This window comes from Platalea leucorodia (assembly GCF_965183815.1).
Source record: "Platalea leucorodia genome assembly, chromosome: 5".
In the NCBI taxonomy this organism is placed as follows: Eukaryota; Metazoa; Chordata; class Aves; order Pelecaniformes; family Threskiornithidae; genus Platalea; species Platalea leucorodia.
In genome coordinates this window covers 62,620,110-62,637,876 of record NC_138827.1, presented here as the reverse complement: position 1 = coordinate 62,637,876, position 17,767 = coordinate 62,620,110, and the positions used below count along the sequence as shown (strand labels likewise).

Below are 17,767 nucleotides of genomic sequence, written 5' to 3'. Positions count from 1 at the left end.
CTGAGTGGGAACACGCTATAAATCCAGCTTCAGCGCCTGCCAGCTGCCTCAGCAGCCCCTTCAACAGCTTCGTATTCTGTAGCTCGATCCTTCATCGCGTGCAGGTTCATGAGTGTTCACTGCTCTTGCTATATAGGGGTTTGTCCCCTAGCCCAAATTCGTCCCCTAGCCTAGCTCAACCTCTGTGTGGGCTTGCTGCGTCGGCAGTGGCGTGCGCAGGCTTTATTGAAGGCGCCCCATTCTCCACGGCTGTCTCCAGGGGACCTTTCAAAGAGGAGCTGGGAAGTGATCGCCTGACAGACCTCTACCCAGCCACGGCTCTGCGCTGTACCCCAGTGCAGCTCCTGTATGAGGTCCTTTCAGCCATTCGTCAGTCAAGACAGCGGGTGAAAGCCTCTCTGCTCCCATTTGAATTGGGGGCTTTTCAAGTTGTTTCTTATATTTTATTTCTACTCTAATTATTACATTTTTATTCATTCTGTCTTGAAAGACTCATTGCCTATTGTAACTGCATGTCCTTTTTTTCTTTCCTCTATGAGGACTTCATTTACTTAGAAATACCAAATATATTACAGAATAAGTAAAAGTATAGAGCTTTTCTTTTACCCTCAACCAGCTGAGGGCTTGGCAGCTACAGGGTCCAAAGCATCGGGAATATGAGGAAAGAAAACATAATGGCAAAGAAAAATAAAGACGTGACCTTCTGTGTTGTAAAATGTTGCACACAGAAACATTTCATATTTCCCCCACTGTCAATGTGTAAGCGTGCAACAGCAAATCAATACCGCCCCATGGCGAGTGGTTCTCGTTCTTCATTTTAATCTGTGCAGCTCATCATGGCGGCAGGAGTGCAGCGGTGTCGGGAGAAGGGAAGGATTTTTACCAGGATTGTGTTGCAGCGGCCCCACCCTCTTTCCCAAAACAAATTCATGGGGGCTTCGAGGCTTTAATTTTACTTCTTCAAGAGTCAGAACACAGACATTTGTTTTCTCCCCTGCTGCTTTGTATTCCTCCCCGGCTGCTCCTCCCATCATGTTGCCGAAGGCTGTGTTCTTCTCTTGTTTGCCTCACACTTTAATTTCCAGGGGCTTTGCCGTAATGCTGTGGCTTCTCAGCATAGGAGGGTTACCTGCCATTCCCGAGGCGGAGGAGGTAGGAAGAAAAAAAAAGTCTCAATATCAGCTTCTGAGTGACAATGGTCTGTGTCAGAAACCTATCTATTCAATCACTGCATTGAACAAGGGCAGATTTTCATCAAAAGAAGCTCCCGGAGGGGTTTCTTACTTTGAAGGAAATACATTAATTAAAGCACTCTACAAAATAGTGGGTGAAGAAATGCATAACATTTTAGCTAGATTTTATGCTACGCTGAGCACTTTTTTGACCTTCATCTCAAAATGGTAAATGGAAATGCAGTTTTGAAAGCCTTCGTACGTACTGGTAGCACAACGCGATTGTTTCCTCTGCAGTTCTTCCTAGGAAAAAAAAGCAGCAAAAATATGATACTGTTACCATATTTGCAGCTGAAGCTGTTTAGAGCCCAGGCAGACTAACATTAACAAATGATGATAATTAGGCTTGATTTGCATATTAAAATCGTCTTAATTAAACACTGATTCTGTAAACGTTTAAAGGCTGTAATCGATCTTTTGCAGGCTCTCTTGGTTATTTATATGATCTAATAAAGGCTAGAGGCTTTGTTAATGAGACCTCTATTTCCTAACTTGTATGTGTCAATGAGATTATTTCACCGACAATTACAGAGCAGACTGCCGTTAATAACTCACAAAACCCGAATTCTTTTGTCTGAGGCTACATACGTGATAGAACTCCGTTAATGGGAACCTGCTGTATGTAAAATGTAAAACATTTTCTTTCTGCTCAGATAGGGGCCCATGCCACAACCCTTACTAGGGAAAAATCCCAGGAAAGATATTTCATGGAGAATTTTTGTCAATGTAAAGTCAAGCTCGCAGTGTCCTGTGAGCTGTTTGAATAATGGATCTAATATTTATACAGTGTTGAGCTTAGTCATAATACATTTGGTCCCAGATCTAATCCTGGCAACTCTGACAGCTAGGCTGAACTTTGTAAGAAACTTTTTTTAATTTAAGAGGTAATGTAATCATGCTGTAATTTTACCAAGAGGTCTCTGAAAAGGCTTCCAGGAGTTTCACTTCTCTTCAGTATCTCTACAATCTTGTGCCGTGATGCGAGCATCTTGGGAAAACGGTGCTAAAACAGATGAAGAGCTCTTGCTTCTCAGATGCTAATGTTTTTATCCCCCCTGCCCCCAATAACCTTGTTAGCACCAGAAAAACACATTTTGGGGAAAGTGTTCATATTGCTTTGGAATATTTTTTTTCAATATTTTTATTATTTGACTTATCTTCTTGCAAATGAATGACTATGTATTTATGTAGATAGGTATGTATGTATTTATAACTACTTATGATACTTGTTTTGTTATGTGATATTCCCAGTAAAGAATTTCTGGTTTCAGCCCTCTACGTGTGCTTCTTTGAAGGTGACATAAATAGTTGCATACTCTGTAGTCCTGTAAGTCCAGTCACCAGATACAGTGCCAGTATTGATGGATTAAAAAATATATTTGTTCCTATTTCATTTAAGTCATTAAGTTTATTGGGAAATATTAATAAGCTTAACAAAGCTAAACCACTAGAGTGCATTTTCAATGATTAAAATAATTTTTCTGTGAAATGATCAATAAACTCTATAAAGCAGGTGGGACTTGCAAAATCAATGTTTTGCCTAATTCCTTTCCCACCGAGACTGAATACAGGTTTCTAATGGGAGCAGTGCTATGGTGAAAGAGTAATATTGGTAATCCTTAGACGGAGATTCAGCAAGGTACTTCCAATGGGAATGCTGTGTATGACGGAAGTCAAAAGGATGTATTTCCACATCTTTTTGGTCTGAGCATAAGCATGTTTATTGGCATAGGGAATTTCATATGCAATGAAACTTGACATCAGGTGGACGTTTTTTTCTAGCAAAGGCATTGCGAAATATCCTCATTCTGTGAGTGAAACTGGAAATAATTTTGTCGTTAGCTTCAGTAGGCCCCAGATCTGTTTCATTTTGTGATACATCCTTGTGGTAGTGTAAGGCAACGACAAAAAGGATGATGCCTTTTCACACGATATCTGTGTTTCAACTAAACAAGAGGCCAAAAATATGCAAGGCCCATAACATATAAAGCATGCAAGTTTATGAGACAAAGTTTGCCTGTTCCTAAATGTGATGGAAGTTAACCATCATATTATTGAGATACTGAGATAGTAATTAAGTATTTGTGCTTTGAATGCTAAATAAAACTTAGACATCCAGCAGACTTACTAAAAAATATAACTATTTCCATCAGTACCCAGACCTTCCTACTTTACTTTCTCTTTTCTCTGGAAAACCTCACTTCTGAAAATATCGATGTGAATTTGACTTTGAATTACTCACAAAATTCTGAACTTGAAATTGCACAAGATTAGGAATATTTTTGATAGGCATTTACAATCCCTTTTTTCTCCTTTCACTGGGAATATGTAGACAGTGTATGCAGGATCTGGTGTATAGAATCCACGGACAGTGTGTTTGTAAGAGCTGATTTCAGTGTTTTCTCCTCTTCCACTGGTGATATGTTTTTTTTCCAAATTATGAAATCCAAATACTTTTTTAAATGAAACTGTTCATTTTTCTTTTTTTTTTTTTTTCTATTTTTTTTATTTCAGTCACTTCTTTTTCCAGTGAATAACTCCTTCACTGTTCCTAGCCAAATAGTCTGGATTCTTTTCTCTGATCTCGATCCCTCAGGTCAGCAATGCTGTTACTCCCAAAGTGGCAGCAGTTGGGAAAACCAGATCATGGTAAGCAAGTGATGTGCTTTCCATTTCCGTTCAGATCCTGGTTTCTCTGCCAAGACCCCTACTTTGGGAACTAGGCAATCCCTTCCTCTCGGTTAATGGAGAAAACAGAGATCAAAAGAGAACCTGACTTCAAGAGTGCTATTCTGCAGTTGCAGGTTAACAAAGGAGAACTGCAGACATGTTCTGTTAAGTTTGCCCTTTTTTGTTTTTTATTATTTTGGTATTTTATTCTGTGCATCTGCCATTTTAAATTTGGATGAGATGCATTTGATGCATAATGACTGCCAGAATAAAATTCACAGTATGAATGCAGGACGCTTACAAATTCGTTTATACCAATAGAAGTAAACACTCTCCAAATGGCTCTCAGACAAGTAATAACTTTGATCTTATTGGCTTACTCTTGATTTATACTGACTCTTTGAAGGGAAGAAATTCTTCAGCTTTTTCTTTTCTTTTCTTTTTTTTTTAAACTTTTGGGCTACCTCATTTGTCTTATTTAATAATCATAGTTGTGTATATACCTGCTTTTGCCTCTGTACTGTCTTTTTCAGTTAAAAACACTTAGTTTTTCCTTTCTTTTGTTAGGAAAAATAACCAGTGTTCTGATATGAATGCACATAAGGCAACAGTTTGGCATTTGGGCCAAAATTGATCTTGGGGTTTTAAGAGCACTGAACTCCTTCAGACTGATACTCAGCTTCTCATCTTCAGATAAGATCAGAAGGTAGTGCATCGTGTTGCTTTGCTCAGTTGTTGCTTTCTTAGGACTTTTGTTACAGGAGCAGAATCGGATTAGCAGGTGAAAAAACACAATTCTTGAGTGCAGACACTGAAGACAATGCACAGGAGTGGTAGCTTCAGATGTAGAAGCTGTATGTGTGCAGAAGCTGAACTATATACCACTGAACAGCCTCTCATGCCTTTTGTAGCTTTCTTGCAGGCCAGATGCTGTTCACTTCCGAACAGAGGAAAAGTAAAAACCTTCCAAGCATGAAACTTAAATTTCAAGCCCTCTACCTTTAAAAGTGGGAAGGAAGAAAGGGTTTCCCATGTAGCCTTCTCACTTTTTCTCATATATAATTAAATTATGCATTCATTGTTTTATTCTGCTTTCATGTAATTTCATTTTCAAAGCCAACAGAAATTCTTTTATATTTCTTTTCTGTGCTTTCACTGCACTCATAACTTTTCCAGTTATATTCCACCAGCAACTTCTGCTCATTTATAATTAATCTTTCTGATCTTTTTTGCATTAAAGCAATAGAGCTCATAATGTTTAATGTTAGACAGTCCTACTAGGTTTCTGTCATTCACACATTACTCTTCTGAAAACAGTTGGTATGTTTTGCAAAGTATTGGAATACCAAGTTAATTTAAAGTAAACTCTAGTTACGATAAAAATGGGCTGCCTAATTCTGTGGGGGAAAAGGCCGTATCCCGTGCTGAGAAGTCTGCAGTTAATGGGCTTCAGCATACGGGATTTCCCTGGCCATCCCTGCTTTTGCACCACTGATCCTTCCCTCGCTCTAACATTTAAACTCCAGGAGTTACGTTGGATTGGAGGAATGCAATTACTGAACTCGGCTTTTTTGGTGCTGACAGGGTGATGTATGTTCACCTGCCTTATGAATCCTTATTAAGATGCAGTAGCTTCTGTTACTGAAGCCATCTGCCAATATCAACCAGGGGAATAATATACAGGTCTGGTTTTAGTGAAATAATTTCAATATCTTTGAGGGATTTTTTTTTATTTATTTATTTTCTTTTAAAGGAATGATGGGTGCAGCAAAGAAATTTCTCCCTCCTCCTCCCTGGCTGGTCTGTCATGGCCGTGCAGGTGGAACTGTGCTTGTGTGTGATCTCTCCAAGTAGAGATGACTGTTCTCTCTCCTCACAGAAGCAGGTACAGGAAGGTATCTGCTTGCTATAAAACCTTTTTTTCCTCCTTATATAGTTAGAAGTTTGATGTCCTTTATAGGAGTTTAATGAGGAGAGAGTCTCACATGGTCATGTCTGTTTAAATACTGCCTGTGGTTACAGGTTTCCACAGACTGCAGTACAACAATCCAAGTGTCAGTAGAAGACAAAAAGATAATTCGCTTTCATCTCAAGAACAAAGCTGAACAGAGGAGCTTTTTTCAGCTTTCCTAATTCATGAAACATTTATCTTAGAGTCAGGTTATATTATGCTGGCAAGAATATAATCTGTCAGCATTTCTACTATAAACTCCTGTTTTTAGTGTTTTTTAGGAGAGCCTTAGAGGTTCACTTTGAACAGATTTAGCATACAAGGTCTTGGCCTAGAAACATACTTTTCCTCCCAATTAAGAAAAATGAATAGGACTGCATGTTCAGTGCAAAAGACATATTAATGCTACGTTCAAGTGAAAGTTCAGATGCAGAAAAATGAGATAATTCAGGGGTGTCCCAGAGCAAGGTTACTTTAGTTTTTTCCATGTTTTTAATAGCAGGCCTTACTAACTCTGAAGTGAAAGGAAGGGTGGTCTGTGATGAAAACCGTGGCGTTTGGCTTAGCTGGCAGGCAGATCTCTATTTCTAGTTTCTATTATCTACCAGCTTTAGAAAAATGCTGTTTCTCAAGTTTTTAATGTTTCACAGTATGAAAATTGTTATATAAGTTCATGCATTTTAAAGAGATTCAAAATTCTCTTTTGTTTCTTTAGGAAGATGTAGTGAATAAAGTTTAAGAAAAAAAAAAAAGGCTGGCTGAGAAAGGGATATGACCATAATAGCAAAGAGCCCAACAGCTGATGTACTTCAGCTTTAGTGTACATGCCTGCCTCTTTGAATCCTTGTATAATAAGGCACACAAATGACTATTGCAATTTAATTTTTTTCCCCAAATACCAGATTACAAAACATCTAAGTAATGCCCTGGCCTTACTTCTGATCTAATATCAAGAAACAGTCTTCTCCACATGATTTTTTCCCCCAGGGTCTATTCCAAGCAAGGAGAACAAGAGCAAACTCCATGCTGAAGGTTATGTGCTTGAGTTTATCGAGTAAAACCTGTGGCGACAGATAGTAGAATTGTTTTCCAAAGTTGTTCACTGCTTGCTGTACAGATACGGTATGTCATGTGCTCATAAAAGCCTCTGAGAGAGTAGCTGGGAGGTGGACGCATTTTTGCCTTGCTTTGAGCAGTGCCCTCTGGATGAGACCGGATGGGGCAGATGGAGAGGAGAGCGGCTCTTGCTGTGAGCAGCTGGGCTGGCCTTGAGGGGGGCACGCACAGACTTCGTGTGATGCAGGAGATTGCTGAAGTGTGTTATTACGGGCTGGGCTGAAAGGAGAGACTAAAAGAAAGGAGCCGTCTTGCGAAGGTAGAGAGGGTAGGTGCTTTTAGACTCTTCCCTCCAATTTTTGTGTTTTCCTGTCATATCCCATGAAAACAAGTTTTCTCTCTTTTAAAAATTACCTTGTTATAGCTTGTGCTCTAATAAAGAGATCCAGATCCCTTTTGATGTTTCCAGTGCACCTACTTCAAGGCAACAATGCCGGCGATTCCCCTGCAGTGCGAGTGACTTCAGAGCCCGCCGTTCTGCTGGATACGTCACACGTTTCCTTCAGAGTTCGCTAGCGCCTTGCTGATGCAAAGCGCAGGTATACCAGGCAGACAGGCCATGTCATGAATAAGGCAAGGATTTGAATAGGAGTCACGCTTTTAATTTTGCACTTTGCTGTAAAAAGGGAAGCCCTTGGCCGTATTCAGCAAGGGAGATTGAGAGAAAGGTTGGGCCTTCCCCAGTGAGTCAATAGCCAGTAATCACAGTACATTTAACATGACCCTTGTTTTAGGAAAAGTTCAAGTCTGGTGAAGTGAGCTTCCGAAGCGTTAGATTTTTTGACTTTCTGGAAAAAATTTACCTATATAAGATCAGAAGTTTCATTCAAGATACTAGTTTTTTTCCCCCGAATAAAATTAAACCTTTCATGAAAAACTGTTGGGAGGTTTTGTTTGTTTTTAATAAAGAGAATGAGGTGAACAACTCCACTGTTGAGTGCTTCATGGTTTGAACACTTTTCTTAGTTCAGTCCTTTTGAATGAACATATTTCTTTGAGTTAATTTCTAAATGAACCAAGAAGTTACAAATATATCTCTTATCTGAACACTGTTTAGATAAATCTCATACTCAGATGTTGTTATCTACAAGCTCATATCATATCGAACTAATAAAGATAATTACGTGTTGTACCTAGTATATTACACTCAGCTTGATCTAATGGATATGTTATCTGGATTTTTGAACTTGGCAAAGTAAGTTTGTTCATGTCAGGCTTTCATGTATAGCAGGGCATTCAAAATCCAGAAAAAATAATCAAAACAGCAGAGTTTAAAAAACATGAGTAGTTTTTAAACGATGCTCAACAGTTTTTGGCTGTGTGTTTTCTCCAGAGGTGCTTGTTAGGTTTGGGGATTTTTTGTTATTGCTGCTAAACTGGTAATTGAAATAAGTATAGGAAGATTCAACTGCTGTGTTACATAGTTAATGGTTGAACTTAATTCTACAGATGCAAAGAAGCTGTAGTATATTAATTATGATTGTCTTCAGCCTGTCTTGTCTTGCCCTGGTATTTGTATATCTATATGGACACAATAGGGAGGATGTACAGCAGAATTTCACTATTGATTCCGATATCTTGGGCTTTTATCCTGTGAAAGTAAGAACAAAAAATCATTTGAATTTAGGTTCCTTGTTTAACTACTTTTGCAGCAGGATTACTGTTCACAGATCCATAGCTGCAAAGGTCAGGCTGCTTTTCTACAGTACTGGATTGCATTTTAAAAAAAGAAATGTTTTCTCTAGCTGAAGTCTTTTAGATAGCTCCAGTCCAAGACAGGCAATTAATGTCTGTGCTCAGTGGAAGCTGAGAGGTTGGTAGGCTCCATAACATAATGCCATGGTGTTTCTAACCACTGATTCTAATGTTAATTTCTGGGTTTCAAAATGGAAAATTATATATGTGTGTGCATGTGTGAATAATCATTTTTTTAAAAAAAAAATCCAACCATGCAGAACACTTCATATTTTGTTTTCTTTGAACGTTGCTATTATCTGTGTATTTTCCGCAGAAGAAGAATGTATGGTTATTAATATAATTGGGCAGTAGCTCAAGGAGTGACTAGAACTGACATTTGCTCCATTAATATTTCAGTCAAGACCTGATGACAATAATAATTTACTCCATAATTTACTGTCCTTTATGCTTCTAGGGTGTCATATGCAAAGAGACTGGATAGACCTCATGGGTTAAATGTGGAAAAAATGGGCCTTTTTACAGATGCAGAGTTCTGCTCTGATATTTTGTTTCTCCTACTCTTGATTTGTGATAATGTTATCTCTGTCAGTGGGGTAATGGTCAGTGAGACCTAGAAAGTAGCAGCAAAGGAGCATAATTTTCCCTAACTGACAACTCCCCTAACATTAAGACAAGCTCCTCCTTTTTCCTCTGCTCTTTTCCTTGTGATACAAGTCTCAGCTGTTTGCCCCTGCTCATCTTGAACCTTAAAGAAATTCAGTTAAATGGCAGAATCATACAGCTGGTTCCTGGATGACAAGAAGCTGTTAGTAAGCCAAGGACCAATTTGCAAGGCACTCCAGTGAAATTCCTCTGAAGAAGAGGTGCTCCAGACTTTGCTCGAAAGGAGATTAAGCCTGGGGCTTGGACACCCTGTTCACACCTGGTTCAGTTCCACATTGAATGAAGCAGGGGTCCTGGTGGTGTTATAATAGATTATTTTATAATTAAAGACTGAAAAGCAGAATGCATGTGCAAAAGGGGTATCATTAACTTACTGCTGAGCTCTTGATGCTGAAAGCTCAGTGCTATCTTAACATGCGCTCTGATCCAGGGAATATTTATTACTGTTTGATTTTGCTGGAACATTACAGCTAAATAGTAAGCTTTCCAGTTTTATTTTTGTGGCATCTATGTCTGCAAAACTCAGATTTCCTGGTGTTGGTAAAGGAAACACCAGCTGTGCACTGAATAATAATAAAGTGGCACTTTGGAAATTAAGTTTCAGCAATAGTATTGAGAAACACTTTACAGAACCATTGCCTTTGTCTAGCTTTTATTATTATTATTACTATTATTAAAATCTTTTTCAGATGGTTTATACTGAATGACTTACGGAAGGGAAATCAGAAAGTTCACATCCATTTTGTGGCATGGCATCTATGTGTTGTTTTTTTTTTTTTGGTTTGTGATAGTGATTTTGGTTTGTTTTTTTTCTGCATTTGTGGAAAGGTTACTGTGTATATATTGGTATTTGAGAGTGTCTGAGGGTAAATACTATGCCCCGCTGAGCAACAGCAGTTACTTTACAAGGGCTATTTTTTGCATGCAAAACGTACCAACATTTGGGTTGTTACCATGGGCTGGGTACAATTGATACTGCTGCTAGGACACAAGGTAGATTTTATGTCCTTGAAATTTTTTCTTGCTAGACTGCTCATATGTGTTTGGTTATCTTTGTCTCGTATTATGTCATCTTTATCAGGTTTAATTTGTCTGTCAATATCATGGGAATTTTGTGTAATCACATTGCTATTCCAACAGTGAATTCATAATTGGATAATAATTACTTAAATTTTCTTTTCATCAGGATTTATTGGTTCGTATTTTATTATTTAAAAATCATGTAAATATATAAGTTTTTTGGTTGGGGGTTTTTCAGCACTTTTTCCCCCTCTGAGTCTGTTGAAAACTGTGGAGGACTCAAGAACTTCGCCTGGCAACGTTTTTATGCTTAAAGTGGATGGCATGCTTGATCTTTAAAGATAGTGGATTGCTTTTAATAGCCCAGAGCCTTTTTTTTCTTGATAGGTTTTCTTGCAGTCCTTCCATGGGAATAATACTAATTTCCTAGTTTGATCTCAATAGCATATGCAGCCTTGAAGCAGAGACTACTTCCAGACAGAAAGGTATATGAAAAATACAGTAAGATACAAAATGGCGCTTGCCAAAGTAGCCTGCTGCCTTTTTTTGGTGACATTTTTTAAACAAAAGGAATTCCGTGAAGCATTAAATGCTGGACTTCATCAGAAATTTGTATTCTAATGTCATATGAACAAGACTGGAAAGAGTCTCCTTGTCTCCAAGTTCAGGCAAAAGATCACATGCAGGAGGAGGTCACTTATTTTCAGACTTTTCAAGCAGCTTCTTAAAATTAATGAGAATTTTTTATCCCCGCTACTTGGAGCGAGTTTTCATATCTCACTGTTTGAGAACTGTCTTCTAATTTCCAACTGAAATTTATCTGCAGATAATGAATACCCATATGTTCCTGCATCAACACTGCTCTTCAGCTTCAATAGCTCTTTTCCCTCTTTGCTCTTAACCCCTGAGATATTTACAACAGCAATCTAATCCCCTTTAACTGCTGTTTTGTTGGACTGAGTTCTCCTAAATGGTTCAGAGATGTAATACGAACTACCGGGTACTATCGAGTAGTGTCCCTCCAGAACTACTTTGTGATCAAACCTCATTAACTACTTTCCTGAAAGGACTTGTTGCAAACAGTGAGAATATACTGATAAAGCATGCTGATGAGAAAAATGTAGGAGGTTTTGTCAGTGAAAAAGAGAATTCAAATATCTTACGTCAGAGGAGCAGTGATTTTTTTTTTCCCCCAGATTGGGTAAATAAAAATGGAATTAAGCTGATGGTATAAACTCTAAAAGCATGACAGAGGTATGATTAACCTATGTTACCCCTGCTCCCGAAAGACTGATTCAAGCTGGAATAAGTACAATGAAGGACTACTAAGATGAGTAGAGGAATTTCAGATCTTGGTTTGGGGGTTTTCTTCTCTCCAGAAGAATACAACAAATTGTCTTTTGCTTCCAGTGTCATTTATTGTCATTTATTTATTTATTATTAATGTTTTCTTAGAGTGAAAACTTGTTCTTCAGGATATGACTACACTGTTCAAAGCTGGGTTTCACTTTTAATAGAAACTATTTTTGTTAATGTTACCCATGAAAGCAGTGATTTTTATGAAAGCAGAGAAGTGCATCTATTTTTAATACCTCTGTCTTCCCATCTTGAGGACTTCTGTTTTTTTAGCAGGAGATACTGTGGTTGGATGCCTCCTGTACTGGGAGAACAAGTCAGGTATCAGTGATGACATCTGACATATGTTACTGCACTATGTAGGTCACTTACGGCCTAATGTGGAAGATGACAAAAGATAATTAATTTTGATATCGTGCTTGTGATTCCGTAAGGAAGACTTTAATGGTGTGTGTGGAATATGGAGAGACGTGCTGAATCACTGCCTAAGAGCAAGAGCTCAGTCTTTTGGAAGCAGTGATTACGCTTCTAATTCAAACCCTCTGTCGAGGGAGATGGCTTTTTTGTCATATTTGAACGCGCGTTTTCTGCTAGCTATTATGTGAAGTAAGGAGATATATCCTTAGTAATTGTGAGAAATGTGTTCTTCTAGCAACCAGGAGCTGTTTTGTAGCACACAAAGTGCCTTGGTTTGCACACAGCCATAAAATCAAGGTCTTTCTATTTATTTCTATTTACAAGGGTATGGGTTAATTTCTATCATGATAACTTATTTAATTGCTTTCTTTTTATGTTGAATTCCTAGGGTCTCCATGTTTACACATCCTATGGTCACCTGCATTCCTGTAATCATGCTACATTCAACATGAAGGTAAGTTCTCTGTACGAATTTTCTTTTTTTTTTTTTTTTTTAATCGTCATGTTCCTTGTTCTGGTAAATAGTATCATGCACTTTGGTGAAATAGATACCTCTGCAACTGAATTCAGTGTTAGTAATGACTTCTAGAGCAGTTCAGTGTGGCACACACCTGCCAGCCAGAGTAGAGTCCCAGAGACTGTGCCAATAAAGCTGCCCCTTCCTTGCGCCTACCTCCTTTCTCCTTTGATCAGTGCATGATATCTAAGCTATTCTCCTTTGTCATGATAATTTAGTTACTTTACTTAAATGAAGTTCGCTGTTAGTTTTTTTCCTGGATGGTTAATTTTATAGTCGTTGTCTAAAATGCATCGTTTTGGTTGGGATTGGTGACAGACTGTGATCTGAATGCCTGTTAACTTTGGAAAGGAAGTAACTTTTCCAAAATGTTTCTTTGAGGTGATATGAAATATTCTGAAATGATCAAAACATTTATGATGTATGGTTCCTCTAGCTCTCCTGGCCACACTGCACTTTAAAACTGGTGTGGAAGTTGTGAGGCATGTGCTGGTTTCTGCTACCACTTGCACTCTTTTCTCTCAGGGACCATCTTTCCTGGAAAATATCTCAATTGTGTTCCTGCTCCCTGTGCTCTCACTGCCACTTTTATTACAAGCAGAGCAAGGTGCTAGTTTTTACTACAGGAGATCCTGAATATTCTCCTCTTGTTCAGTATCAGCTACTGCTTTACCAACTGCTTATGTCAACCCTATGTGCCTATAGGGCAAACCCTAGGGGTTGACGTAGCAGGAAGCGTGGGATAAGCTTGTGTCAAGGAGGGGAATAGGAATTCCCAAGGCATCTTAATTCTTTCTTGGCCGCATGCGTGTATCTATATATTTGACAGGCACAACCTGCCTCTCAGTATTTTGAAACATGGTGGTGTGGAACACAGAATATTTAACAGTAGCAAGAATTGTGAGGGAAACACTATAGCAATACTCTAGCACTGTCTTTAACGTGAGTATCTGCAAAAAGCATCATGCTCTAACGTGACCTATAATGATTAACAGGAAGCTTAAAGACTGTGTGCTGATAATATTCCAGATAAGCAGGTTATTTTGATAAAGAATATTATAGTTGGCATTAAACTCTAGACTAAAATCATTGGTTGACATTCTCAATGATTGAATTAGTAAAAATGGAAACATCTAGTGCAGCATTGATTAAACTAAGTGAGGAATATAATTTCAGAAGCTGTAATTGCAGTTATATAAATTAACTCTGTATGTACTGGAAAACTGCTGAAAACGCTAAGTAGTTAGTCCTGAGATGTACAAGTTACAGTTGTCACATTGGTTGGCTGGCAAAGCAAGGGCTGTATTTCAACCAACTACAGCACCAGTGAACTGTTTTCTTACCCTTTACTGCTTGCCCACTAAGAAACTAAAATATTCCACCCTAAGCAAGCTGATTAAGGGGTTTTGAGTGACTTTTTTTTTTGTTTTATGAGGAAAAAAGGTTTTTTTATAGACATTAATATTTTCAACAATGCTTTCATGCAAAAGATTTTGGAGATTGATCTTGGACTGTTTGGACAAAGGTGCACAACATCACTTCCAGAGTGGCCAACAGAAAGCTTTAATGGTTAGACCTGGCCAAAGAAGCTTTGCAGCAAGGCAAAGATTTTTTGGAAAAGTCTGGTTTCTTAAGTCTGAAATGGCCAAACAGAAGGCTGACTGCTGACAGACTCCTACCTGGATTTTTTTTTTTTTTAATATTTTTTTTTCCTATCCTAATGTCATGGGTCTGCAGTTCTCATGCTTTGTCCGAAGTCTTGTCTATAGGGTTGGACTCTGTGAGTGCAGTGCTGTAATGGTGAAAGATCCCAAGATATCCACTCCTTTTTCTGCTTAGGATATAGGTCAGTTTAAGTAGACTCCTAAGTCACTTCTGTGGGCCTGTGATAGTCGTGTCTCAGGCTGCTTGGTGCCCAAAGGAGTTTTGAAAGAACATGGAATTCTAATTGCACAATGTCCTGTAACAAAAATACAGAACAGATTTTCTGCTAGATCAGAGAGCCATCCAGGCAGTGTGTCCAAAAATTAACGGATATTTTAGGGGAAGAGTATTGTATGAGGAAGAAGGAAAAAAAAAATACATTAATACTGATTGAATAAATCCTCATTAAACTCTGTGAAACTGATTAAATCTGAGTTATTTACTATACCATGCTTCTGAAACTGTAGTTAATAGTTTTTTGTTAAGTGGGCCAGTTTAAAGCCAGAACTCTTAATAGTGTTCAGAGTCCATAATTAGCAATTTTTCTACAGAAAAATAACTGCCAGTTTGGCACCTGAAACGTGGCCATTTGTTGGAGGCCGCCTTGCTGGGACACGAGCTCTCTGGAGAATCTGGCGGGTAGTCACATTGCCCTGATAGATACTCTGCTCTAACTTCTGTAGTTGTGGTTATGTCAGGACTTAAAAGATAACACTTTCAGCAGTGTATAAATTCTGTGGTTTTCCAAGTTGGTTCTCTGCCTGTGGAATGATGGAGAAAATTTGAGCAAAATCCATATAGCTGCTTTTGAATTGAAGACGTAGAAAAATGCATCTTTTCTCCTAAAAGTTAATGTTACTGCCCCTTTTACTCCCACGTCCCTATAACTAACTTTGTAGAGAAAAATGTTTCAGATGTTTCTTTTCCACTGAGAGATAAGCCTTTGAGTAGAAGCATGTGCATGTGCTTGTAAGGGTGTCTTTTTAGAGGCTACTGTGTGTGCTCCAGTTCACTTCAAAGGCTCTGAGTGCAGTAAAAGATACTTGTGAACATATCTTACGTGGGAAAGCAAAGACCCGCTCTAGGGAAACCCAAGTGAGACTGCACCTAAGAGGCGAAGTAAATTCCACAGTTTTTGAATGTTACTGGGATTTGAGGTGACCCCGCTTAATTGTTGGATTCCATACAACTTCGCAAATGTAGGCTCATGGTGGGCAAAAGGCGGTGGAGGGAGCCCCAAAGTGCCTACATCTGGACATTAAGGCAGGGATGTCCCAGTCAGCCCTGGACCTCTCCTTCTGTCTTGTGGATAATTATGGAGAGGCTGTTAGGCGTTTGCATAATTCATGCAAAGATGAAAAATCAAACCACTAACATTTTTACATTAATACATATTTTTGATCAACAGCTGGGGGAAAACAATGCCATTTCATACAGTAGAATTCATACAAGGAATGGTGATCTCTTCTTGAATGTTGGTGTGTAATATAAAATCTAAGTATGGCCTAAATAGCATTTGAAATTAGTTTTGCACATACTTTGCACAGCATTTTCCCAGATTGGCAAATCACCTATGGTAATCAAGTATAAAGACTATGGATGCTTGGTTGAATCATTATGAATTTAAAGTGGAACAAAATTTGCTCCCTTATGTGTGCGTATATATATGTTTGTGTTCAAATAAGAGTATGATTTGTCATTCACCTGTGTTTGTCTGTATCAGCCATGTTGTGTTTGTATGATGTCTACAGGTTAAGAAATCATTACAGAGGCTACCAAGTTTCCTTAAAAAAAAAAAAAGTCTTTGTGGAATTACAGTTTATACTAGGAAAACGTAAAAGACTATAAAAAATATGCTTGATAGCAACTGCCCGATATTACCTCCGCAAGCCAAAATGCAAACAGCATTTAGGTCATTCTTCCATTGATTTACTGAAGGACAAATAACGTCAGACAGTTTTTAAACAAAAACAAAATTTGAATTTTGTTTACCTCTTCAGCAGTCCAGTTGGATGTCAGCTACCATTTAGCTGGGCCAATAATATTGATATTTGATGTCAGTTCTTATTCATTACTGCACCCAAATGATGCAAAAGTCAGATCTTTCAGATGTTTCTATGGATGGCCAAATAAAGCCAGGGATGTCTGACTGCATCTAACAGACACAAACAAGAAAAGAACAGAATACAAAATCAAAAACCTATCTGCTCTTATTGTTATTTATGTATTCAAAGTGTTCACCTCTGTGCATAAACTCAAAGCCAGTTACTTGCAAAGGTTACCTAGTAATATCAAACATGTTCAATTATACATGCAAAAGGACTAATAGGTTCTTCCTCTAGTTTATTTCTGTCTCCATGCATAAGAAATATAATTACAGAACTGAATTACATTTTAAATACAGATTTTAGTATCATTAATTAACCATTTTCAGGCCATCAAACGTTGTTAGAGGTAAAAAAATAAATCTATTCTGTCTCTGTGTCATGGCAAAGAACAAAAACGGCATCAAAATACTCTCATTTACTTGTTGGCAAAAAGCTCTTTCTGATAATAGTGAAACTCTCAGAAAACTGCTAAAATCCACTTCCACATCCATTCTCTGAAATATTCATGTTATTCCCTATTGCTGGAAGTCATTTTTTTGGAATGCTCTCTTCCCTTGGCCAGGCATACTGCTTAATCACTTCCCATCATCTCTGATGCTAATGGTATTCACAGATACCGACACTTAACAAGTATGTGCCTGTTTTATGCATTACGTGTAGACCAGATAAGATGTTCTGAAACCACTCTAGAAGAATCGGGTAGATCTGTCTTTATTTTGATCAGTTTAAATATTCTTGCTGTCCGACTCCAATATCAGAGTCTTAATATGGAAGCCTGGATAAACAATTAAGAATATCCCTACCAGATAGCCTAGAAGTAAAAAAATTCCTCCAGATCTTTCTGTGAGGGAGCTCCAATATGTGTGTGCTTATCTGGCTGTGTTCAGGCAGCCAAGGAAATCCATGATGCGTTGGTTTGTATGGGGGTGGCTCTCCCAGGGTGCTGTATTTCTGTCCCCCCGAGAAAAGAGACAGTCTTTTAGCAAAGGTGCTTCAACGGGACTGAAAAAAATCCGAGCCTGATTTTTAAATGTCACACCTTGTTTGTGTCATTCCGTTCCCCATCACCATTTCTAGTTTCTTATCAGAGATCGCGTGCAAAGGAAAACTTAGTAATAGGTGCCATACACCTCGATAAGTCAATGACAGAGAAGAATACTTTTTTCTTTCACGCATAGCCGGTGATGGTGACTGAGAAACCTTTAGTGTCAGTGTTTAAATGCACCGACTGCCCCTGGACTTTACCTCTGCACTTCTAAATCAGGCAAAATGCAGTTTCTTCGCTGTCTTAGTTTGGAAGAAATCTGGCTTCCTG

General features: G+C 38.4%; 1 protein-coding gene across 1 annotated transcript in view; it reads left to right on the top strand.

The window, feature by feature from the left end:
- The window catches only part of SPAG16 (sperm associated antigen 16), a gene marked incomplete at both ends in the record, with an annotated part of 412,526 nt that overhangs the window by 277,102 nt on the left and 117,657 nt on the right, over positions 1-17,767 (top strand). The window contains 2 exon segments of the mRNA XM_082311439.1: positions 137-386; positions 12,512-12,577. Coding sequence (XP_082167565.1) covers positions 137-386; positions 12,512-12,577 — 316 coding nt within the window.